At 41.8% G+C, this 26,141-nt stretch overlaps 1 protein-coding gene across 1 annotated transcript; it reads left to right on the top strand.

Moving 5' to 3' along the window:
- Window positions 1–986: 986 nt before the first annotated feature.
- Window positions 987–24,442, top strand: LOC122730969 (alcohol dehydrogenase class-3). Its single transcript, XM_043970633.1, has 9 exons — window positions 987–1,241; window positions 7,598–7,699; window positions 8,869–9,010; window positions 9,776–9,863; window positions 13,972–14,191; window positions 14,416–14,676; window positions 15,973–16,108; window positions 20,116–20,254; window positions 21,454–24,442. Exons 1-9 carry the CDS (start codon window positions 1,230–1,232, stop codon window positions 21,476–21,478), a joined length of 1,125 nt encoding a protein of 374 aa, XP_043826568.1. The 5' UTR covers window positions 987–1,229; the 3' UTR covers window positions 21,479–24,442.
- The last annotated feature ends 1,699 nt before the right edge of the window (window positions 24,443–26,141 follow it).

The raw sequence follows: 26,141 nt of genomic DNA, 5'->3' as shown, positions 1-26,141 counted from the left end.
GAGACTTAACTAGCTGTGAGACCCTGGGCAAGTCACTTAACCCTCATTGCCCTGCAAAAAAATATATATATATATATAACTTCCTTCAGGGAGGCCAGTTTCTATGTCTGTGTGCCCACTGCTTAGCACAAATATAGGCACATAAAGTACTAGGTTCCTAATGAATGATGATTGTTGATTAATTGATTCTTCTTCACTAGCTTTGGAGTCAGGCAGGCTGGTGTCTAATCTTGGCTCTGCCATTTGCCCTTTGGGTGACTTTGGGCAAGATCCTTAACCTCACTGGGTCTCAGTTTCTTCAAATGTAAAATGAGGAAGTTAGAACTAAAGGACCTATAAATCTCTGCTCCTGTGACAGATGTCATTTTTATTGTTTGTACTTTCTGTTTTATAAAAGCTAATTGTTGTTAATTGGATAAGTGTAACTAGGGTACTAATTACTGGGGGCAACCCCTCCGGGGTACAATAGAACCCTGACAGGGAGACATACGTACTCTGGGGGAGTATGTTGAGTATCTCCCCGTTCTTTTATATAATATGTTATGATAAATTCATAATTTTGTTTGAATAAAATATGAACAAACAAAATTATCTGCACACACTTTTACGAAAAGGAGGATGGCTCGTTTTCCTTAAGGACTGGTAGGGATTCATTACATAAAGTCTGGAAAGTTTCTCCAATAGTAAATACTTTCTCCTACAGTAAAACTGGCCTGAAGGTTGAAGGGGCCGCCTGTTGCATCACAGTCACCTTTCGATCGGAGGACAAAAGACACCCGCCTTTTGAATCTGGCGACATCACCCTAGCACCAACCAACACTTTTATTTATAGGTCCCCATAAGCCTTAAGAGAATAGATCCCTCCCCCTGAAACAGGTTTAGCTTTTGCAAAGGGCACCTAGGACACTGGTCTGATGCTCTGCTGCCCGCGCCCCAGAGCGGCTGGGCTCATTTCCCCGGGTCCCCGTTGCACAAACATAAAACGATCACACGAGTGTCCCCAGTCCCGCAGATCACAGTGCACGTTCCTCCTGCTCCTTCCGGATGGGAGCCCCTAGGCCCAGGCACCCCCTCCCCCGGAGCTGGAGGAAGGGGAGGAGAGAGCCGGCCTCCACGCAGCGCAAGGGGCGGTGCTGCGGCGGGGCACGCAAGGCCTCGGCCCAGCTGTGTAAACGCTAGCCCGGGGCTCCCTGGTCTGCTCTGCTCTGCTACGCGGAAGGCGGGAAGACATGGCGGGCCAGGTAACTTGCTCGGCGGGCGCGCGGGGCGGCTGGGGACCGGGCCCCGTGGAATGTTCCCGGGAGGCCGCCGCGTGCGCTAGCGAGCGGGCGGGCAGCATCATCAGCAGCAGCGCGAGGGGGCTGCCGGCGTCCGCTGCCCTTTGGCCTGGCCGCTCGCTGTGCGTGGGGGAGGAGGCCGGAGGACGGAAGGAAAGTGACCGCGGGTAGGGGCGGGAGCGATTCCCGGCTGCAATGGCCAGCCCGGGGACTCTAGGGAGAGCCATGCACCCTAGGGATGCTCGAGGTGCTCGGGAGGAGCTGCTGGGGTAGCGGTGATTTGCAAAATATCCGTGCAAAGCCTGCGGAGAGGAGAGCGAACTTGCTACATAGTTAGTTTCTGCCTCTGCAACAGTGGCTAGAGAGATAGAGCATTCATTAAGCTCTTACTGTGTGCCTCAGTCCACACGTATTCTTTAAGCGCTGGTGATAAGGGATCCAAAAAAAGCAGCCTTTGTTTTCCAAGAGGGGACTGAAAAGAACAATAGGCTTGTAAGAAGATAGGACATATACTCAAAGGGACTGCAACTCCAGCGGGGGCTCTGCAAAGACCTAATATCCCGAAAGGCAGTGGTGAGAACAGTGTATCCCAGGCCTGGGGGGATAATCTGTGACAAAGGCTCCAAGGTAGAAGTAAGATATATGAGGACCAGTTAGTGGGCTAGTTTGTCTGGAAGGGGCATCATGTGTTACCGAAGAAATAGTCCACACTTCAGAGTCCAAGGACCCAAGTTCAAAACCTGCCTCTGTGCTTTGAAGCTCAGTTTCCTTATCTGTAAAATGGGGCCCAGAGCTAGATGACATGAGGTCCCTCCCAGCTCTAAATCTGTCTTCCCAAGTGTGGAGCCAGACGGAGAGTGGCTTTAAATTCCAAATCAAGAACTTTTAAGAGTTTGTCACCAGGGGCAGCTAGGTGGCACAGTGGATAAAGCAGGAGCCCTGGATTCAGGAGGACCTGAGTTCAAATGTGACCTCAGACACTTGGCACTTACTAGCTGTGTGACCCTGGGCAAGTCACTTAACCCTCACTTCCCTGCCAAAAAAAAAAAAAAGTTTGTCACCAGTAATAATAGCTGGGATTTCTATAGAGCCTTACAATTTACAAAGAACTCTCACAATAACCCTTGTGGAACAGGTAATGTATATCAACAACAAAGTTATAGTCCTTTGAGTGGTACCAGATTTGGAGTCAAAGCATCTGTATTAAAAGCCCACAGCTGAGCAACCTCGGGTACTCTCTGGCCTCCAATTTCTGGTCTGTAAAATAAATGCAGGGGTTGAATTGATGAGCCTTTGAACCATCTAGCAAAGGAGGAAATTGGCCAAGTGATTTTTGCTTACCACACACAGCATGCATGGATGGGGGAAGACTTGAACCCAGGTCATCTGCATCCAGCATGATGCTAGCCATCCTTAGGGAACAGGGCTTTGCCTGAACCTTGGTGTGGTGTCAGATGATTTAAACCCCCATGGTCTGGATCAGGAATAAGTAGAAGTGGGCTTTAAGCCAAGTCTGTCATTAATCAGTTGTATGATTTTGGACAGATTGTCCTGTCACGGAACTTCAGTTTCTATAAGATGAGGGATGTTCACTGTGTTCCCATATTCCCTTGAAGAGCCCTTTAAGGCCTGAAATTTTGTGACTCTAAATCATAGGACTAGAAGAGTTGGCATATATGCATCAAACCTGGGGTCCATCTTTTCAGATGCGCCTTTAGGGTAGGGCATCTTTAATTTTGTTTTCTTTATTTACCCAATTGGTGCCCAACAGAATACCTTCTAAGTGCTAAGTTGAATTCATTTCAGATGGTGGCACCAATGGCTGAATTTGGGGGCAAGCTGACTGTGATTCCTGGTTCCCTTTTAGAAACAAAGGTATTGAGGAACTTAGATATCTTGTGATGCTCAGGCAGAGACAAGAGTAAGATAATGAAAATAGTAACAATCTTTGCTGTATCTCTTAAGTTGCTGATTTTCCACAATATTTCATAAACAGCTGATCAGAATTCATTAAGGCCTCCTGTGTTCCAGGCACTTACTAAAAGAATGAGAACACCCTTAGCTTAAGTTACCTTTAAGAAGCTTATACACAGAGAGAGGCATGTTTGGGAGGTAGGCCACTAGCAGTTGGGATCAGGAAGGCTTCATTTCAAAGCCACTGACTGCATGAGTGTATCTTTAATTTAATTTAATTTTATTTATTTACTTTTTAAGTGAGGCAATGGGGGTTAAGTGACTTGCCCAGGGTCACACAGCTAGTAAGTATTAAGTGTCTGAGGCCAGATTTGAACTCAGGTACTCCTGACTCCAGGGCCGGTGCTCTATCCACTGGGCCACCTAGCTGCCCCATGAGTGTATCTTGAAGAAAGAAAGGAATTCCTTAAAGCAGATGAGAGGAAGGATTGTATTACAGGCACTGAGACATCCAGTTTAAAGGCAGGGAAAGAATTGGAACATGGGAGATCCAGGAGGCCAGGACTATCAAGTGCAGAAAGTGTCATGTATAGTGAGGCTGGGAATCAGTTTGGATCCAGGTTGTAAAAGGCATTACAAGCCAAACAGAGAAGTTAGTTGATAATAGGTAGTCACTGGAGTTTGAGTAAGGAAGGAACGGAGTCCAATCGGTGCTTTAGAAAAAGATCACTTTGTCAGAGTAGTTAGGACTGGCTATCACAGTAATCTATAAAGGAGAGGGAATGAGATTCCAAACCAGGGCAGTAGCTTTGTGAATAGAGAGAAGGCATCAGATATGGCGAGATGTGGCAACCGATTGGACATTTCAGGTCATTGAGAGTGAGGGAGCAAGGTCACAGACTTGGCAGATGAGAACAGTGATTTCTTTAGAAATAGGGAAGTTTGGAAAGGGGGTAGGTTTGGAGGGAAAGAGGTGAGTTCTATTTCGAAAACATTCGCTCAGAAATGATTTTTTTTTCAAACCTTATAAGCCTGCATTTGTTCCTCTTTGAATTCATTCTGCAAAAATTTATAAAATAAAATTTTTAAAAATGGGGCAGCTAGGTGGCGCAGTGGATAAAGCACTGGCCTTGGATTCAGGAGGACCTAAGTTCAAATCCAGCCTGAGACACTTGAGACTTAACTAGCTGTGTAACCCTGGGCAAGTCACTTAATCCTCATTGCCCTGCAAATATAGATAGATAGATAGATAGATAGATAGATAGATAGATAGATAGATAGATAGATAGATAGATAGATAGAAAGAATCCTTAACTGACAAACTTACATTCTGCTGGAGGAGAATACAATGGATAGTTCATAATATGTCCCTAGATACCTCATTTGAATGGCCCTGGCTACCCCAGAAGTTTTGTGGGGTAAATCAAAAGAACCTTCTCCTTGAGAAACTAAACCAAAGGACAGACACATCTAACCAGTCTTCCCCACCCCTCGGGAGATAAGAATGGGTGTAGCTGCTGCCTTTGTGGCATGAGGAGCAGAGAAATGGCTTGAGAGATCCAGAGCTGCCCCTCACCCAACTTCCCCCAGCCACCACCAGTGGGGGATAGTCCTCCCCCAATAAGGGAACTTTCCACAGTCAGATGAATACCCCCATCAGTCCTCTATAAAGTACCTGCCTGTCTCCTGCCATAGGAGATAGGTATCTCAGAACCTAGCCTCTGTGCCATGCCTTCTCTCCATGAGAAGTCCAAAGATTTCTCTCTTGGTTTCCTTTCCCTAGCCCCTAAATAAACTATTGTCTTATTCTATTGGATTTGTGTGCAAGAGGGTGTAATTCTTTAAAGAGGAATTCCTAAGAACCTCTACCCCAAACCCCAACCTGATTTCCCCCATAACAAAATTGGAGCCCAACGTGGGGCACCAATTGGTGGGGCACCAATTATGTTATGGGGAGGATAGGGTGGGTGTTTGGGATAGGGGTAGGGGTTCTTAGGAATTCCTTTTTAAAGAATTACACCCTCAGGGCAGCCAGGTGGCAGTGGATAGAGCACCAGCCCTGGATTCAGGAGGACCTGAGTTCAAATCCGGCCTCAGACACTTGACACTTACTAGCTGTGTGACCCTGGGCAAGTCACTTAACCTCAATTGCCTCACCAAAAAAAAAAGAATTACACCCTCTTGCACACAAATCCATTTAGAATAAGATAATAGTTTATTTAGGATGCTAGGGAAAGGAAACCAAGAGAGAAATCCTTGGACTTCTTGTCATGGGGAGAAGGCATGGCACAGAGACTAGGTTCTGAGATACCTATCTCCTATGGGAGGAGACAGGCAAATACTTTATAGAGGACTGATGGGGGTGTTCATCTGACTGGAAAGTTCCCTTATTGGGGAAGGACCATTCCCCACTGGTGGTGGCTGGGGGTGTTGGGTGAGGGGCGGCTCTGGATCTCTCAAGCCATTTCCCTCCTCCTCAAGCCACAAAGGCAGCAGCTACACCTAATCTTATCTCCCCAGGGGTGGGGGAGACTGGAATGAAGGGTGGTGGTCCTGGAGCTAACAGCCAAGATCCTGGTGCCCCTTATCTTTCTCAAGGAGAAGGTTCTTTGATTTACCTCAGAGAACTTCTGGGGTGCTAGGCCCATAATAATATACGTACAAAATATAAATACAAGTACATACACACACACAAAAGAATTTGTATGTTACCAATGTACTTACTGATAAATTTGTAATGGACCCACTCAGGTCATGTGACCTCAACTATTACTAGTAGATGCCAAGAAAGTACATGGTATAGGGATAACCTCAAGGCTGAAATATTACAAAACATGAGCCAGGATAAGACAAAGAGACAAGTGAGTCAATGGGAAAGGACAGTGTGTAATTGAACAGGCCAGGACTGGGGAGGGAAGATGTACTAACTTGTCTTGTAGTTGGCTACAGTGTTTTAGATAGTGACATTCTGGACATTCCTGTAGACTTAAATAGTTTTCCTAAAACTATCATCATTAAGGGGGAAAGATTGAAGCCCCTTTGAGAGGCAAAGATAGGCAGAAAACTTAAATTCCGGACTTGTTAGATTTCAGGAATGAACTCCTAAGCTTATGTACCTAATGACTACCCTCCTGGAGAGAATTCATCCCAGAAGTGTCTGCCTTGGAAACTCCTTTTTTCTTGCTGCTGCTGCTGTTGTTTGTTCTAAAGTGTTGGAAATTCCTGGACTATGAAGGAGAAATTCACAACCTTCCTAAAATGAGAGTTCTGCCGGTTGTTATTAAATGCACTGTCAGCAGGAGGAGAAGCTTTGTATTTATATGCAACCACATCGATAATCACCTCTACCTAGGTTGAATGCAAAGTCAATGAACTAATGAATGAGTGAAAAAGCATTTACTATGTGCTGGGCCCTGTGTTAAGTGCAGGGAATACAAATTGAAAAGTGAACAGTCTCTGCCCTCCAGGACCTTGCATTTTATTAACTAGAGAGGGGACAAGACTTAGCAGGTAGTGGTGACCAGAGAAAGGACTTTCCATCTGGGAAGTCAAGTGGAACGTTAGGGTAGTCAATCTACTAGGGTAGTCAATCTACGTGCTCTTTCCTGAAGCTGGTTAGTGTTAATTTGATTGGAGAGAAAGTGTCACTTAGATACAGCTTAGGCTTAGTAGCTATGGGTTTCCAGTGCTCAATGTGGTTTTTGCTTTGGATATGCAATAAACAATACATGTTATGTTTCAGAAGCACGTTTGCATGTGCCATTACGCTTGTCCCCAGACACAGTTGTTTCTGGGCAGGCATTCAGAAATCTTCCTCTGGGACTTTGCTTTGAGACATACACCTTTCTGAAATGACAAAGAATTCTAACATTGATGTCCAGAGCCTTTGCTGAACTGTCAGATGTAATATTTAAATTTCTGTTGACAGAAAACTGAGTCAAAAGATTTTTCTCTTTGCTGGCAAGCTAACCACCAGAGCTTACTTACTTTTTCTTTATTCTTTCTTTACCTTTATTTCTTCATTCTTTGTTTTTTCTTTATTCAGCCATATCCAAGTTACTTGTGTGTCTGTGGTTTATTTTGGGAAGATTAGTCTTCATTGTCAATTATCATTGGTAATCTTCAAACTCATCAGAGGGGTCTATCAGTTTTCTGAAATGTATTTTTCTCCAGGCCTTTTGTCTTTACATGGAACCCTCCTTCATAACAGAAACAATTAAACAAAAACATCAATACATGAGCCTTGTCTGACACTATATACCATATTCTGTCCTAGTAGTTAGTCTCACTTCTCTGTAAGGCAGATGGAATTTTTTTCATGTCTTCTCCAGGACCTCCATTGCTTCTTTGTCATAAGAGTGGCTCATTCAAGAGAATAAAAGTTTGTCCTTTCTTCCTCATTCTAGGTTATAAAGTGCAAGGCTGCAGTGGCCTGGGAGGCCGGCAAACCTCTTTCTATAGAGGAAATCGAAGTGGCCCCACCAAAAGCTCATGAAGTTCGAATCAAGGTAATTACGCATCTGAGACACTGGCAGGGTTTGATCTGTGGTCTCTGAATAAGTGATTTGAGTTGGGAGCTCTTCAGAGAACCCTTCCTATAGGGTGGAGGTGGAGCTGAAGCAAGGAGAGGGACTTCCCTTGGGGATCAACAGAGCCACTTGATTTTTTTTTTCCCCTTCCTCTTGTTTGTTTTTGGTTTGGTTTGTTTTGGTTGCAAGGCATTGAGGGTCAAGTGACTTGCCCAGGGTCACACAGCTAGTAAGTGTCAGAGGCTGGATTTGAACTCAGGTCTTCCTGAATCCAAGGCTGGTGCTTTATCCACTGCGCCACCTAGCTGCCCCTGGGGGTAGACTTTTGAATGAGGACGTGGGCTGAAAGCCTTCATCTCCTCCTGCTGAGAACATGGCTTGATCATGAGACTCAGCCGCCTCCAGCAGTCTGGACAGGGGAATCCATCCCTAGCCAGACCACTCTAGTACGCTAGGTCACCCAAAACTTCAGTGGAGAAGTACAAGGGCATAGACTCGTTGCTTTAGGGCTGGAATGCACCTAGATCTGATTCTATTTACACTAAAACAAAAGTAAGCTCCCCTAAGTTGGGTGGGGTCCACCCAAGATGGTGGAGCAAGAACCCCAAAGATTAGGCCAGTCTCATCTCTCAGCCTCATCCTTCAGAGTGGCTGAATGACCTATAAGGCATGGTCCCTGGATGAGGAAATAAAAAGGAAAAACTACAGTCCTAATTTAATAATAATAATTTAATTGGTTATTAAAATAACAGAAAAAGAATCACTTCTCTTAATGTTATAGTGTATGCGTCACTAAAACCAATCAAGTAAGCATTTGTTAAAAGCCTACTCTGTTTCAGATACTGTATAAAGGCTCTGAAGATACAAAGAAAAAAATGAAATATTCTCTGTCCTGAAGGGGCTTACCTTCTATTGGAGAAAACAGGCAGCGTGATATCATGATTGCATTTGAAAACTAGCTACTTATTCCTCATGTGACCTCAATGAGCCTCCATTTCCTTATCTGTAAATTGAGGGGGTTGGTCCCTTTCCAGCCCTCAACAGCATATGATCCTAACAAAAATAAAGGCAACAACACCTTTACTTGTACATATTCTCAGTTGCCTACACACGTGCATAAACTCATCCACATTCTGCTTCTTTGATAGATTATTGCCACTGCCGTTTGCCATACCGATGCCTATACTCTGAGTGGGGCCGACCCAGAAGGGTGTTTTCCAGTGATTTTGGGACACGAAGGAGCTGGGATTGTGGAGAGTGTTGGTGAAGGAGTGACGAAGTTTCAAGCAGGTAAGCTTGTACTTGGACACTTGAATTCCTGGGTTTATTCCTATAAGAAAATCACTTTTGGGGGCAGCTAGGTGGCACAGTGGATAGAGTACCAGCCCTGGATTCAGGAGGACCTGAGTTCAAATCCGGCCTCAGACATTACTTACTAGCTGTGTGACCCTGGGCAAGTCACTTAACCCCAATTGCCTCACACAAAACAAAAAAAGAAAAGAAAAGAAAATCACTTTTGTTTGATCAGCTGCCCAAACCATTGCAAGAGATTGTCTGCTCAGTGACTTGTCAAGATTGATCTCACTCTTCATTTGGCAAGTACGAATCTTTTTGTTCTCTGATTTCATAGGCTATTGCTTCTCTGAAAACGTTCGAAGAGGCCAAGACAGCTTTCTTCCAAATTGTTCTCGTTTAAGAATTCGTTAATAGCTGATTTTTTTTTTTTGAAAAAATACTTTGCCAAAGTTAAAGCTTTGCCCTGTGTATCCTGGAGTCTCTGTCCTGGGATTATCACAGAGGAAAAAAATCAGCAAGTTTAGCACGTGGGAGGAGGAGGAGGAGGGAGGAGGAGGAAGAGGAAGGTTATATTACATACAAAGTAGTTAGCATTGTTGGCCTTGACTCCTTTGCTTAACAGTAGTTGAGTTCAGCCAAAATCAAGTAAAGCATTGAGACAATCAGCAGCAGATTATACTTTTAGTAACAGTTGCAAGATCTTTTTATTAGTCAATAGAATCTCCCCCACTAAAAGTTCTTTTTCTGTGTGTTTCCCAGGTGACACCGTCATCCCGCTTTACATCCCACAGTGTGGAGAATGCAAATTTTGCAAGAATCCTAAAACAAACCTTTGCCAGAAGATAAGGTTGGTATCATTTCAGTTTCTGTGTGTGTGTGTGTGGTAAATAGTATTTTATTTTTTGCAATTACATGCAAAGATAATTTTCAACATTCTTTTTTTATAAGATTTTGAGTTCTAAATTTTTCTCCCTCTCTCCCATACATATATTTTTAATGAATGCACAAAAATCACCTAACAAGGACCCATTTAATTTTTTAAATAATAATTCATTTGCTGTTCAACAATTGTGACTCTTTGGTGAACGGTGGTAATTTTGTTCTAAGATTTATCTGAATTGAAATTTATTTATTATAAGGGTTTTTTGTTTTGTTTTTTGTTCAACTGACAAATTTGAGAAATTTAGCTAGTGTAGAAATATTTTTGTTGACTGGGGCTAATTTTGGGGGGCCTAATCTGTGGATGACTAATCTGGGGACTGTTGACTAACTGGCTATCTGACTTCTGTTCATTTAATATGGGCCGTTTATAAAGTTCCACCACACTGCTCCCAAATTGATAAGCTAAAGATTAAGAAGCCTCTTAGCTAAATAATCAAAGCAGAGTTTATTTATGAGATACTATTTGAAATTAAGAATACAGGGAAATAAAATGTACAACCTGACTGCTTTCCTGTGGTCTCTTTCCCACCTGCTGCACTTCGATCGCCTCAGGGCATGTTACACTTTATTCTAACTCCTCTTAATCTTCACTTTCTCCAGCCTATACCCTGTGCTGACCGCTTCTGTGCTCTCCACTGCCTCCTGTTCAGTCTGTCTTCTGCCACCTTTGCTCCTAGTGCTGCGTTGCTGTTCATCTCGTCTCAGACCCCCCCCCCCCTCCTTTCTAATCTCGTCAACCGCCCTCTTGACTTCTTCTCAGCCCCCTGTCACCTTGTCCGAACCGAACTCCCTTCTCAGCCTCTCTCGTCCCTCTGAACCCCTCTAATCTCATCCTCTCTCGTCCGACCACACTTTGCTGTCTAACTCCCAGGTCTATATATACCTTTTCTTCTCTCCACTCAAATCTCAGGGCTTCCTGTGCCCCCACAGACCAAGCTTGGGGGGGGGGGGGGCGGGGAGTGCATTGCCGCTTCACATGCCTCAGCACAGGCTCTGCCAGAGCCCAGCATCTCTCAGATAGCTCCGCTCAGGGCGGAGGGAGCTGGGGGCTTTTTCCCCCGGCTGTCTGACCTGGTGTCTTGTACAGCCCACAGGGCTTTGGGGCTCAGCTGAAGCAGAGGGGAAGGGGAAGAGACCCTGAGGGCCTAAGGCTTTCTAATCTCAGCCTAAAGGTAGGGTCCCCAAATCAAAATAAATTTCCACACTAGCTAGATTGGTTTTAGTGATTACTTGTTTTGGTCAAGACCTATCATTTCATCATCATAGGGGAGACAGAAACCTACCAATGAGGATGAGCACCTGCTCCGAGCTACTTGGAGAAGGGGTGCTTAACCTTTGTATGTCATGAACCCCTTTGGCACTCTAGAGCCCTATGGACCCCCTTCTCAGAATAATGTTGTACATATATAAAATAAGATACATGGAGGGGCAGCTAGATGGCACAGTGAATAGAGTACCAGCCCTGTAGGTGAGAGGCTCTGAGTTCAGATCTAGCCTCAGATATTTACTAGCTGTGTGACCCTGGACAAGTCACTTAAACCCGATTGCCTCAAAAAAAAAAAAGATAACAAAAGCAAATCAATTATATTGAAATAAAGATAGAATTTTTTCCCATTTAAGTTCATTGACTCTAAAATCTGTCCATAGACTCCTTGGAGCTGCATAAACCCTAGGTTAAGGGCCCTTGTCTAACAATAATAACAATAGCTAACATTTATATGGCATTTGTTATATATACCATGCTAAGCACCTTAAAATTATTTCATTAGATTATCACGACAATCCTGGGAGGTAGTCCCCCATTTTCCAGGTGATGATACTGAGGCAAGCAGAGTAACACAGCTAGTTAGTGAGGCTGGATTTGAACTCAGGTGCTCCTGACTCCAGGCCCAGTCCTCTGTGCACTGTGGCACCCCCTAGCTGCCTTAGTTCTAGAGAAGAGAGATTAAGTCACTTGTCTGTATGTGTCAGAAGGGAACTTGAACTCAGGACTTCTTGACTGAAGGCTGTCTTTTAGATTACTCCACAACACTTTCCTTCTCACAAACCACAGAGCAAAAAAGAAAGGAAGGGAGGGAAAAGAAAAGAAAATTTTTATTATTTTAAAAGATAATTTCCAGACTTGGCCTACAAAAATTTCATCAGCCTATAGAATTTTTTCCATGCCTACCCCATTGTACCTGCTGGGGATCACAAACTACAGTATTAATATCCCATTTCCATTTATTCAATCATGGCCTAATTTCTATATGTGCTTCTCTTAATTATTTTGATTCCCGGAATCTGTGAAGGAAAAAGTCTGGCCAAAATCTTATATAAATTATATTTATCAATACGTAGGTACCAGTAAAATCTTAAATAAAAATAAATAATAACAAATTATACTATATAATATGTAATGATATAATTCTGTAATTATAAATATAACGATAAAATGACATCAAAATATAAAAATATTTGTAAAGAATATAAAACAGCTATAAAATGAGACAATAAAACATAATTATTCTTATCTCAGATAAGATTTTTAAATAAAAGGCCACAGACAATATAAAGTAAATATAAATGTAAGATGATGAAAGTAAATAAATACAAAGTATCTTCTCTATGGCTTTTTATCAGTTTGATGGCCTTATTTTATGTCTTTTATGTTATTTATTTTGTAATTATATCTTTTGTATATTCTCTATAGCCTTTTATTTAAGGATCTTATCTGAGACAAGAGTAATTATATCTTTTACAGATAAAGAAATTGGGGTTTAGATATTATAATTTGCATAATGTATAACCATGCATCATTCAGTCAGTCAACAAGTAAGCCCTAACTGTGCCATGCCTTTGGCTAAATCAGTTTCTGCCTTTACGCAGCTAACAGCCTCCACTCACATGTCCATCGTCCTAATCCAAGATGTCATTACCTTTCACCTGTATTATTTCAGTAACTTACTAATTGGTCTTCATGGTTCTAATCTCTCGTCCAGTCTGTCTTCAACATATCTACCTAACTGCCGTTCCTAAAGTACCGATCTGACCCTGTCACTTTCCTATTTTAAGAAATCTCAGTGGTGTCTTATTGATTCTAGGATCAAATAGAAACTCCCCTTCCTGTCCTTTAGAAGCCATCAGATGATTTCAGAAAAACCCAGAAAGATTTATATGAACTGATGCAAAGTAAAATGAACAGTACCAGGAGAACATTGAACATAGTAACAGCAACATTGTGCGATGATCCACTTTTAATGACTTAGCTCTTCTCATCAATACAATGATCTAAGACAGTTACAAAGGACTCATGCTGGAAAATGCTCTTCACGTCCAGAAAAGAAGTGATGGACTCTGAATGGAGATTGAAGCATACTATTTTGTGTGTGGGTTTTTTTTTTCCTTTTGGACTGTTTCTTCTTTCACAACTATGACTTAATATGGAATAAGTCTTATATGATAGCACAAATATAGTCTATATCAAATTACTTCACATTTTAGGAAAAGGGGAGAGAGGGAAGGAGAAAAATTTGGAACCCAAAATTTTGTAAAAAAAAAAAAAAAAAAAAAAAGAATGTTTACAATTGTCTTTACATACAATTTTCTTCCTTTTTTTATTTTCAAGGCAATGAGGGATTTTGGGGTTTTGGGGGGGTTTTTTTGGTGAGGCAGTTGGGGTTAAGCGACTTGCCTAGGGTCGCACAGCTAGTAAGTGTCAAGTGTCTGAGGCCGGATTTGAACTCAGGTACTACTGAATCCAGGGCTGGTGCTCTACCCACTGCACCACCTAGCTACCCTAGGGCAATGAGGGTTAAGTGACTTGCCCAGGGTCACACAGCTAGTAAGTGTCAAGGGTCTGAGGCCGGATTTGAACTCAAGTCTTCCTGAATCCAATCCACTGCGCCACCTAGCTGCCCCAAGATTCTATGGTTTTAAGAATCTTTCTTTCTTTAAAATTTTTTTTCCCTGATCTCTCATGGATTGTAGGAAACTTTGCTTTATCCTTTGTTTTCCCTTTTCCTTTTCTTTAGAGTTACCCAAGGGAGAGGATTGATGCCTGATAATACAAGCCGGTTTACCTGCAAAGGGAAGAAGATTTTTCATTTCATGGGGACCAGCACATTTTCTGAATACACAGTTGTGGCTGATATTTCCGTTGCTAAAATTGATCCTTTAGCACCTCTGGATAAAGTCTGCCTACTGGGTTGTGGCATTTCAACTGGTTATGGTGCCGCTGTCAACACTGCCAAGGTAAAGTGGTCCATCTTAATTTCTTTTTTTTTTTTAATGGGTTTTTAGCCTGATCAGTCTTGTGCGTAGCCTAACATTTTAAAGGAGATATATCCCATTTGGGACCATTTTCTGTGCTTATCCATAAAGATGAAATTGGCTTGGGTTTCCTTATTTTGAAAGCTGATGATTTGAATTTATTTGCCCAGAGAGCTGGGCTTTCACAGGATTTCTTCCTTTGCTAGGTGGAGCCTGGCTCTACATGTGCCGTCTTTGGCCTGGGTGGTGTTGGCTTGGCTGTGATCATGGGCTGCAAGGTGGCAGGGGCTTCCCGCATCATTGGAGTAGACATCAACAAAGACAAATTTGCGAAGGCCAAGGAGTTTGGAGTCACCGAATGTATTAACCCTCAAGATTTCAAGAAGCCCATCCAGGAAGTGCTGGTGGAAATGACTGATGGTGGAGTAGATTATTCTTTTGAATGTATTGGTAATGTTGGCGTTATGGTAAGTGTGCTTAGCTTCATTTGGTCTTTCTTAGTAGTACGGCTTTTGTTTGCTTTTAGGTTGCTTCCTTAATAATATAGACAGCAAGGTAGTTGTATGTCAGGCTTCAAGTGAGCAAGATCCCATCTCCAGCATTTTCTGTGTGTATTATATTATTAATCAGTTAACATTAAGCTCCTACTATGTGTCAGGCGTTCTGCTAAGTGCTGGATTACATTGATACAATTATATTAGTATATTAAATTAATATGTTAATAATAGCATGGGTTAAAATTCCCTGCTTTTTAAGAAGATGATAATCCCTTATTTTAGCTAGATTTGAATTATTTGGGCTACAGTAGATAAATGATAAACAAGTAGGAAAGAATAGTACAAGAAAGTATTTCCATGCACCTAAAATGACTCAAACATTTTTTTTACTCTGTATAGACAACTTTATTAAGATAACAATATACAAATATTTGTTAAGGTATGAAACCCCTAAGGAGTGTGTGTATGTGTATAAATGTGTACATAATGTATTTATGTGTATAGAAATATATACGTATATGCTTACATGTGTGTATATGTATGATTTTATGTATATGATAGGTCAAGACTGAAAGAAATATAACTAGCTAGGAACAAATACACAAACAACCTAGGAACTGACCAAAAAAAAACTTGCTAATCTCAGTGTCTCCAACATATTTGTTAAATAAGTGACAAGCTTTTAGAGATTTCAAGGTAAAATTTTGTTTTGTTTTGTTTTTTGTTTTTGTTTTTGTTTTGTGGGGCAATGAGGGTTAAGTGACTTGTCCAGGGTCACACAGCTAGTGTCAAGTGTCTGGGTCTGGATTTGAACTCAGGTCCTCCTGAATCCAAGGCCAGTGCTTTATCCACTGCACCACCTAGCTGCCCCCCAAGGTAAAATTTTAAAATGAGAAAGGTAGGAAAGGAACAGGCTGAGTTTTTCAGGGTGTTTTTGTTATTTTTTGTCTTTTTAATAAAATCACTTATACCACTTGCAATGAGAATTCAGTGCTATGGACTGTGAACCAGTACTAGGCAATTTCATTTGACTTGAGAAATTCTATTTTAATGTATCCAACAGTTAATGGGCTTTAGGATGTTGTTTTGGGTTTTTAAAATAGTTTGGGGGGGGTATTTTTTTTAAAGCCTTACATTCTTCTATAGAGATCCCCCCCTCCCCGCACCACCCCATAACAAATATTCCTGCCAGTTTCTGAAATCCCTCACTGTGTTATATTTCCTCTTTTCCTACTCTCCTTTGGGTCTCTGTTTCTCGGTGTCCAGCGAGCAGCCCTGGAAGCCTGCCACAAAGGATGGGGAGTCAGTGTGGTGGTTGGAGTAGCAGCTTCAGGTCAGGAGATCTCCACTCGTCCATTTCAGCTGGTAACAGGCCGTACCTGGAAAGGGACAGCCTTTGGAGGTAATTCCTTCTGTGACTCCATTTTGTGTGCTTTCCGTGGCAAAACAGTTTATATCCATCAAGAAGCATGCTTCAGAGGTTACCTTCCCCTAGTATCAATTACTGTGTGCAAATTTAATCCCAACCTAAGCACTCTAAATTAATTTTTTTAATTTAATTAATAACAGTGAAAATACTGAGTTTTTTTGGTAGAATGACACAAAAGTGTAATGAAATTTATATGGAAAATCAAGCAAAAAATATGTTAAGAATGACTGAGATGGGGCAGCTAGGTGGCACAGTGGATAGAGCACCGGCCCTGGAGTCAGGAGTACCTGAGTTCACATCCAGCCTCAGACACTTAACACTTACTAGCTGTGTGACCCTGGGCAAGTCACTTAACCCCCATTGCTTCACTTTAAAGAAGAAAAAAAGAATGACTGAGAAATTAAGTCATCTTGACTGTGATAACTACCCCAATTAACTGTACAGGGAATATGAAGAAAGACAGTATCTGCATCCAGAGAGAGGTCTGATAAATAGAAGCATGTAAAGTAGAGCACTGGCCCTAGAGTCAAGAGGACCTGAGTTCAAATCCTGCCTCAGACACTTGACACTTACTAGCTGTGTGACCCTGGGCAAGTCACTTAACCCTCATTGCCCCCAAAAACCCAAAAAAAACAAGAAGAATGTTCAGCCTCACTAATAATCGAGTTGCAAATTTAAATGACCTTGAGATGTACCATCTCAGTTAATTAAATTAAAAGCAATGAACTTCAGTGCTAAGGGGGCTGTGGAGGAACAGGTCCTTTTGGTGAAATTTCAAATTTATCAAATCTTTCTACAGAGTAATATAGCAGTAGCAATAAAAATTGCCAAAGTAATCATACCCTTTGAACCAGTGGTTACATTGTGGGAATACACCCTGAAAATGTTATTGAAAGAGCTTGTTCAGGGCAGCTAGATGGTGCAGTAGATAGAGCACCGGCCCTGGATTCAGGAGGACCTGAGTTCAAATCTGGCCTCACACTTAACACTTACCCTGGGCAAGTCACTTAACCTCAATTGCCTCACACACACAAAAAAAAAAGAAAAAAAGAAAAGAAAAGAGCTCATTCAAAAATTTTAATAATAGTATTATATATAATTTCAAAAACTAGGAGAATAGGGCATGGGGACTAAAGCTCTCATTTCATTGGTTGAAGAAACTCCCCCTGTCGATGAAGGTTGGTACCTTCTTTACAATTTATAATCTTAGATCATTGCCTAGACTACTGGTTCTCAACATTTTGGTCTCGGGACCCCTTTACATTCCTAATTTTCGAGGATTCCTCTCCCCCCCTTTTATGTTAGTTATATCTACTGATATTTGCCATATCTGAAATTTAAATGTTGTGAAAATAGTTTTGTTACAAAATGTTTCTTCCTTTGAGTTGCAATTTTCTTTTATTCTGGCACTTAATAGCTATTTGACCTTGGTTGAGTTACTTCTATAAGCAAAATTTCTTCCCTTGCAAAATGAAACTACCTGCCTCTCTTACACATTAATTAGGTTTACACACCATTGCTAAGTTCTGGAACCATGTAAGTCAAGTCAAATGCCTTATTCATAGACCAGTGATTCAGATGTATAAAGACCACTTGTCTCTTTCCCCATCCACCCTCCCCGCTTCCCCATACTCATCTCTTGGTTCATAAGGTCATGGATTTCAAATTTACAAAGAACCTCAAAAGCCACCTGACCCAACTCCTTCACTGTATAAATAAGGAACTTGACACTCAAGGAGGTTGGATTGCCCCAAGTCACCCAACTAATAAGCATCACAGGTGTGATTTGAACCTTGGTCCTCTGGCTAAGAATCATAAGTCTTTCCACTGTACTACACTGTCTCCTCTGAATGGTCTCACTTCCTTCCATTGAGCTTCCCAAGGTAGAGATTTCAAATCCTCTTCAGCATGCTGATTGCCACCCTTTGCATGTGTTTTGACTTGTCACTGACCTTCCTAAAATAGGTTCTGGTGCCACAATTCAGTATGACATTTGTGGTCTGACTAAGGCAGAGAACAGCAGAACCCTTACTTCCTTTGCCTAAGATCACATTAGCATTTTTTTTTTTTTTTGCAGGGCAATGAGGGTTAAGTGACTTGCCCAGGATCACACAGCTAGTAAGTGTGAAGTGTCTGAGGCTGGATTTGAACTCAGATACTCCTGAATCCAGGGCCAGTGCTTTATCCACTATGCCACCTAGCTGTCCCCCACATTAGCATTTTTAAACACCATGAGCTAAATAAGTAATTGGTATTTTAAAAAACAATAGGAAAAATCTACCAAAACCAGTCATAAAATGCATGTCCAAACCCTGGATGATTTTAAATTTCTTTTGATATTCTCCCTCATGAGTAAATGATTGAGAGTGAGCTACATTTGATAGACCAGAAGTAGACTATCAGAATATTTGCATGTTCCTTGTTGTTGTTAATCATTTTTCAGTCATGTCCAACTCTTTGTTTTTTTTTTTGTTGTTGTTGTTGTTTTTGGGGGTTTTTGGGGGGGGGTTTGCAGGCAATGGAGGTTAAGTGACTTGCCCAGGGTCACACAGCTAGTAAGTGTCGAGTGTCTGGATTTGAACTCAGGTACTCCTGAATCCAGGGCCGGTGCTTTAACCACTGTACCATCTAGCTGCCCCATGTCCAACTCTTTGTGACCCCATTTGGGGTTTTGTTGGCAAAGATACTGGAGGGGTTCGCCATTTCCTTCTCCATATCATTATTTTAATTGTCTTCTGGGTGGATTATTTAAGCATCCTCACAGGCTACCCATTTAGTAGTTGAAAAAATCTCAGATCAGTCTCCCTCATCAACTACTTGTGTGGGTGTGTGTGGGTATATGTGTGTGAAAATGCTACTTTTTCTTGAGATGGCATAGTGCCCAGAATGAGGGAAGCAATGGCCTATCTGTCACATCTAAAGTGTGGTATTGAGGTCTGGGCACCACGTTTTCAAAAAAGGACTTTAGGGGCAGCTAGGTGGCACAGTGGATAAAACACCGGCCCTGGATTCAGGAGAACCTGAGTTCAAATCTGGCCTCAGACACTTGACACTTACTAGCTATATGACCCTGGACAAGTCACTTGAAAAAACAAATAATAAAAATTTAAAAAGACTTTGACTAGCTGGAGCAGAAACAGAAGAAAGTGATTAACCCAGGGATTCTTTAAGCTTCTACTACTTGCAAGGCACTGTTCTAGGAGCTGGTGATAACAAAGACAAAAAAACAATTCCTACCTTCAAGAAGGGTAATTCTAATAATGGTAAGGAGTCTAGGAACTTTACTATAAGAGGATCAGTTGAAGGAACTGGGGAGGGTTTAGCCTAGATGAGAATCCCAGAAGCAGAAAGACTTCAGCAGTCAACTGGTCAGACCCATCCCTGGAAAAGAATCCTCCCTACACCATACCCTGTAAGTGGTCACCCAGTCTTTGCTTGAAGGCCCCGGGTGAAAGAGTACCCACTACCTCCTGAGACATAAGAGAAAACCTGGGGCAGGGGGAGGTTGTCTGGGATGGGGTTTATCCAGATGTTTTTGGCTGTAACATGGAATTTGGATTTGTCTCATTTTGCTACTCCCTGAGGATTGAAAGAAAGCCAATGGGTGGAAGTTCCAGAGAGGCCAATTTCAGATCAATAAGGCAATTAGACCTATGCCTCAGGAGACAGTGTCAAAACCAGAGGAGTCTTAAAGTGGAGACTGGCTGGCACTTGTTGATCATTAGTGTTTTAGAGGGGATTTTCATTCAGCTATGGGTTGGACTAGATGCCTCTGAGGTCCCCTTCCAACTCTGAAGTTCTAGGATTCTGTGAAATGTTCAGCCTTTTTGATAAATCCTGAGGTCCTTTAAAGGAAAAGATTCATTCCAGTAGCTAAATGGTCTATTGCCTGCCACTTATAGATGCACATGGTCCCTCTTCTACCTATCCAGATGTTCATTTCAACTCAGTCACATCACTTATCTTTTGGTTCCTTTTAGGATGGAAGAGTGTTGAAAGTGTCCCAAAGCTAGTGTCTGAATACATGTCAAAGAAGATCAAAGTGGATGAGTTTGTGACTCACAACCTACCTTTTGATCAAATCAATGAAGCCTTTGAATTGATGCACACAGGAAAGAGGTAAACTTCTCCCTTGGCTGGGTCACAGAGTACAAAAATGGATCCAGAATTCGGGGTCATATTTTGCTGGTATTTCTGTTCATTATCCTTTGTCTTCCACATGGAGAGAGCATAAAACAGGAGTAGATAAAGGAAGCATGTGCTCGCACACACATGCATGTACACACTCTAGGTCCTAAGGAAAGTTCTCTGCTCTCCTGTTCCTTTAAAAATTCTGCCATCTCCTCCCCCTCCACACCAAGTACCCACAGACATCACTTGGCTGTGATGATTAAAAAATATGAGAAGGGGGCAGCTAGGTGGCGCAGTGGATAAAGCACTGGCCCTGGATTTGGGAGGACCTGAGTTCAAATCCAGCCTCAGATACTTGACACTTACTAGCTGTGTGACCCTGGGCAAGTCACTTAAACCTCATTGCCCTTCAAAAAAAAAACATATGAGAGACATAGCTTTTGGGTAATTTAATAAGACCAACAGGCTATTAATAAAAGAATGGTCATTGACCATCTCTCTCAGACCAAAGACAATCATGGCATCTGGACTACAGCTTATATATGTTTGAAACAAGTATGTATTTTATCAAACAATAGTCAAATCTGATTGTTTAACAGCAATAAAATCTAATTGGTTAACTTAATTTAGAGGTAGACTATATTAAAATGAAGGGCTATACCAGACCATGCCATTTTCAATGGGTGGGCTGAGTGAGCCCTCCATGAACAGAGAGGCCTTCCTACCTAGACAGAAAGATCTGTCTCCACTCAAGCTTGAGTAGAACACAGTGAACTTCTCCACCATAGATTAAATTCCTTGCAGGGTTGGATGGGGCTCTCCAATATAATGTCATCAAGAAGGACTTTGGAAGAGGGGAGGGGGGTGGAGGGCAGGGTCAGGACTTTGATAGAAGCAGGGAGTACTGAATATTGGTTACAAATAACCATTTCTCACATGGCCAAATTCATGATACTTTGGATTGCAGAGATTATTGACCTGACACAAGCTTCTTTGATCTTCATGCAACAAAAAATACCTTCTTTTCAGTGCTGTTATCTTCCTTACTGGGGGCCGGGCCGGGGGCAGTAATAACCTTTCTCATTATTGATAGTAAAAATAGTTTCAATAGCTTCGTGTGTGGTAGAAGAGGGGGAAGCAGATTTTTTATTTGTGGTCAGTAATACTGAGTTGTTTCTTTTCTCTAGCATTCGTAGCGTGTTGAAGATGTAAATCCTGAGAGCAAAATGCAGTCATCCCTCCACATCTTGTGCCTCTCTCTATATTAGTAGACATGAAGCTAAAGATTGACCAGCACTTCCTCTTGCTGTAGTTATCTGATCTCGTGAATAATAGTTCTATATAATTCATGATATATCTGTTGAATGTCAATAGGGTCACAGATTTCTTTTCTAATCTCTACAGAGATTGTTACTAATGTAATTGTAGGTTGCCTCAAGATAAAATCATTTCTACACTGTTATGTAAAAGCTCCGTCTTTATTCTTATGTTTTGCCTGAGGGAGGCATTATGGTCTAGTGCAAAGCTTCTTAAACAGTGGGTTGCAACCCCACATGGGCTCATGTAACTGAATGTGGGGGTGGCAAAAATTTGGGCAATAGTAAAAGATTATGTTACCTATTTTATATACTTGTATACCCAGGGTTGCATAAAAATTTCTTGGGCAAAAAGGGGTCACAAGTGGGAAAAGTTTAAAAAGCCCTGATCTGATGGGTAGAGGGCCAGCCTTGGAAGTTAGAAGTTTTGCTGCTAATATATATTAGCTTCAGTACCTCCAACAATTCTCTAGGACTATAAGTTATAGATAATAATGATGATGATGGTGGTTATAACTAGCATTTAGGTTCACTTTACAGATACCTCTTTTGGTCCTCACAGACACCCTGAGAGGTAGGTTAGGGAAACTAAGACAGACAGAGGTTAAGTGACTGGCCCAAGGTCATATAGCTAGTAAGTGTGTAAGGCAGGATTTGAACTCTGGTCTTTCTGACTCCAGAAACATCCACGGTCCCATCTAGCTGCCTGATGTTGCTGATCTGTGTCAGCAGAAGCTGTTTTCATGCTTGGCATTCCTCAAAGTGTTGAAGTCCTAAGTCTGAACCAAAACAAAGTTTTCACTACTATTAGCTCCTTAGTGTTTCCTCTGATGTTTAATAATAATAGTTAGTATGTATGCCAGGTACTTTACAAATATTACCTCATTTAATCCTCATGACAACCCTGGAAAGTAGGTGCTATTACTGTCTTCATTTTACAGATAAGGAAACTGAGGCAAACAAGTAACTTACCCAGCATGACTCAACTAGGCATCGTCTGATAATGTATTTTAATTCAAGTCTTCTTGACTCCAGACCTGGCATCCTGTGCGCTATGACGGTACCTGACTGCCTATTTAATAGTATTTACATTTAGAAGGGACCTTAGAAGTTATCTAGCCCAATCCTGATACCTTTACAAATGAAGAGACTGGGAGCGGCTAGGTGGCGCAGTGGATAAGCACTGGCCCTGGATTGAGGAGTTCCTGAGTTCAAATCAGGCCTCAGACACTTGACGCTTACTAGCTGTGTGACCTTGGGCAAGTCACTTAACCCCCACTGCCCCACAAAAAAATAAACACAAACAAAAACAAAAACAAATGAAGAGACTAAAGTGGTGCAATGAAGGGGACTGGATTTGGAGTTGGATATCCTGGGTTCAGATCCTGCCTCTGCCAACGTATTAGCTATTGACCTTAGGTAAGTCGTGATAGGTCTGACTAGATAACCTCTAAGGTTCCTTCATAATTACAACTGCCTCATTTTTCAGGTAAGGAAACTGAGGCACAGAGGTTAAGTGATTTGCCCAGGTGCCCATAGCCATCAAGTATCTGAAGTGGCATTTGGACCCAAGCATTCCTCACTTTCAAGTCCTAACAACAGCTTACAGCATTGCCATTGTAGCTACTGAAGGGGCCCAAGAGCCTAACTACTTTTTGTTTTTGTTTTGCAGGGCAATGGGGGTTAAGTGACTTGCCCAGGGTCACACAGCTAGTAAGTGTCTGAGGCTGGCTTTGGTGTCTGAGGCTGGGTTTGAACTCAGTCCAAGGCTAGTGCCTTATCCACTGCGCCACCTAGCTGCCCCAAGCCTAACTACTATTAACGTGGCACCACACACAATAGCAGAGAGCTGCTGCTCCTAGCCTGACTGCCTTAGGACTGGTGGGAAAGTCCTCCTCCTCAAATCCTTAGCAGGACTCTTTAAAAATTTCTGTTGGCATTTTCCAGTGGACCCATCAAAACCATTCCCAATGACTGTTTGCCCAAGGCTCACAAACTTGGTTTGGTCTTTTTTTTTTTTTTTAGATTATTTAGTAGGTAGGTAGATGGTACTCAATAGCTGACAGACACTGTTGCAATCCCTTCTCTCAAAATAGAATTTTTCTCAAGTATGCCAAATTAAAACAAATATTGGTTCTATGGGAGGAATGTTAGTCCAAAGGCAAATATGCAAATCATTCATGAAAAAAATTAGCTCAATCAGATCATTACTTTCTACATTATTTTAACAACTACTGACAAAAATAAAAGATCCATAGACTTTTAAAAATGTTATTATAGTTATGCATACCACAGTCAGGCATAAAATCCAATGAAGATGTGGATTAACAAGCCTAGGGCTAAGATAAACACAGGACAGACTAATAACTTTAAAAAAAAAAACCCTTTCCCAAGGCCTGTTGGACCAGTTTTGCTAAAGTTGAATCTCCTGCTGGGGCAGAAAGCTATAAAATCTATCTAGGTCCCCTGGCAAGCCCAAGTTCAAAGATCAAGCAATCAAAAAGTACCCTGGATATGTCAGGCATTCCTAGACACTATAGCTACAAGCACAAAGACAGAAACAATCCCTACTGTCAAGTTTATGTTCTATTGGGAGAGAAATTATACATATATGATTATAGACAGAATAAATTTGAGAGATGGAGGGCACTATCAGCTGGGGATCAAGATAATATTTGGTAGAAGCTGGCGCTCGAAGTGCCCACCTTGGAAGAAGAGTTGAGTCAGGAACACCCGTTCTCCACTGGTATTTAAACATTCAATGAGGGTCATCTTTGGTTTACAAGAGAAAACCACTAACCTTAATCTATTAATTATATGCTAGTCTTAATTAATAAATTGATTAATAATTATCCAGAAATTGCTTCAGACTTTTCATTTGTCACAGTGCTTAGTACCTGGAACATACTTTGTGTTTAATAAATGTTTATTGACTGATTGGCTGATGTTACCATGATTTTTCAGTGATAGGTATATATTTGTATAAAAGCATTTTTTGTGTTGTCTATTTCAATCTGTCCATGCAGACATTTGTTTCTTCTCTAATACAAAAGCTAGATAACTGCACAAATGATTATTACAGTGCAGTCAGATGTCTTTTTTTTAATCTTTATAATTATTTTTTTTCAAAGCTCCACCTTCTCTCCCTCACGCCTCCCTCCAACTCTGCCCCAATGAAGAAAGCAAGACACAATCCCTGTTTCAAACATGTATAGTCAAAACAAATTCCTATATTGGTGATAACCAAAATACATCTGTCTGAGTCCATAGCATCTCTATCCAGAGGTGGGCAGCCTTTTTCATCTTGAGTCCTCTGGAATCATGATTAGTCATTTTGATGATCCGAGATCCTAAGTCTTTCAAAGTCATTTGGCTTTACATTGTCTTTGTATAAATTGTTATGGTCCTGCTCACTTCGTTCTGTTAAACATCATGCATTTTCCTATATTTCAGTTAGATGTCTTCTTCAAGGACCAATAATAGTTTTCTGCTGAAATGGGAAGGAATGTCTTGGTGGGAACATACTGTAGATTGAGTACTACCAAGTTCTGGTCAGGCTGACCTTCCATAGGTTTTTGGGGTTTTTTGGCCTAATTTCTTGTGACCCTGGGTAAAGTGTGGACTGACTCTAGAGCTGTTGATCAATGAACTATGCCTTCATGTTATCCCAGACATGTAACAGTCAACCGGGTCTTCAGAAAAGTTCTGAGAAGAAATGGCTTCTCCACTGATAACCACCTGGAATCGATTCAACAGTAAGATATAACATTCAGAGCCATTATTGTGGCCTTCCTGAGCACACCAGTAAGTACCCTGCAAAGAAAGGCTGAAGGATTGCAATAACTGCCTCTTCGGTATGTTGCCCAGGATCAAAGATAAGGGAGAGCAAAGGTTCCAGTTTTTTCTTCAAAGCCTGGTCATAGACAAGAAGTCACCTCACCTTTGCCATTTGCTTTTTGCTCCTCCCCCACCACGATCCCCTGGCAAGAGGAACAAAAAGGGAACCTGGAGTTGTCATAGCTCCAAGAGGAATCATCTAAATCTCCCTTGGGAGCTAGGTAAGAGAGGGATTGAAAGGAAGAGAGAATGGAGTCCCTATTGCCACATTCTCCCCCAGAGGGAGAACAGGACAGAGAGGACCCAGAGATGTACCTACCCATGCCATCTCCCTCTCCCTTCCTAATAAGGCAGAAAGTGTCAAAACCAGAGAGGGAAAAGCCACATGGAGGTAGTCAGCCTACAGAGAGCCTAGAACTGTCCAGAGAGCAAGCAAGTCCCAGCAGTTGAAAGCAGGACTTGAATGTCTAGCTGTACCCACTGCAGCTTTCCTACTATCCCCCCAAACCCAACTGGGAGAGGGCAAGAGAACCCAGTCAGTAAAGAAGCATTTAGTAAATGCTTACCATGTGGCAGGCACTGTGCTAAGTACTGGGGATACAAAGAAGGCAAAAACAGCCCCTGTTCTGGAGGACCTCAGAGTCTAATGCTGGGAGAAAGCATACAAACAGGATACATACAAGGTCAGCTGGAAATAATCAACAGAGGAAACACTAGCCTTA

The sequence above is a fragment of the Dromiciops gliroides genome, chromosome 6 (genome assembly GCF_019393635.1).
Source record: "Dromiciops gliroides isolate mDroGli1 chromosome 6, mDroGli1.pri, whole genome shotgun sequence".
NCBI lineage: Eukaryota > Metazoa > Chordata > Mammalia > Microbiotheria > Microbiotheriidae > Dromiciops > Dromiciops gliroides.
Note: the sequence above shows the minus strand (reverse complement) of the source record. Positions and strands in the feature narration are given on the sequence as shown.

Coding starts and splice junctions, on each gene's coding strand:
- LOC122730969 (XM_043970633.1), top strand. Junction 9,864..13,971: donor AACCTTTGCCAGAAGATAAG/GTTGGTATCATT, acceptor CCTTTTCTTTAG/AGTTACCCAAGGGAGAGGAT. Junction 14,192..14,415: donor CCGCTGTCAACACTGCCAAG/GTAAAGTGGTCC, acceptor TTCCTTTGCTAG/GTGGAGCCTGGCTCTACATG.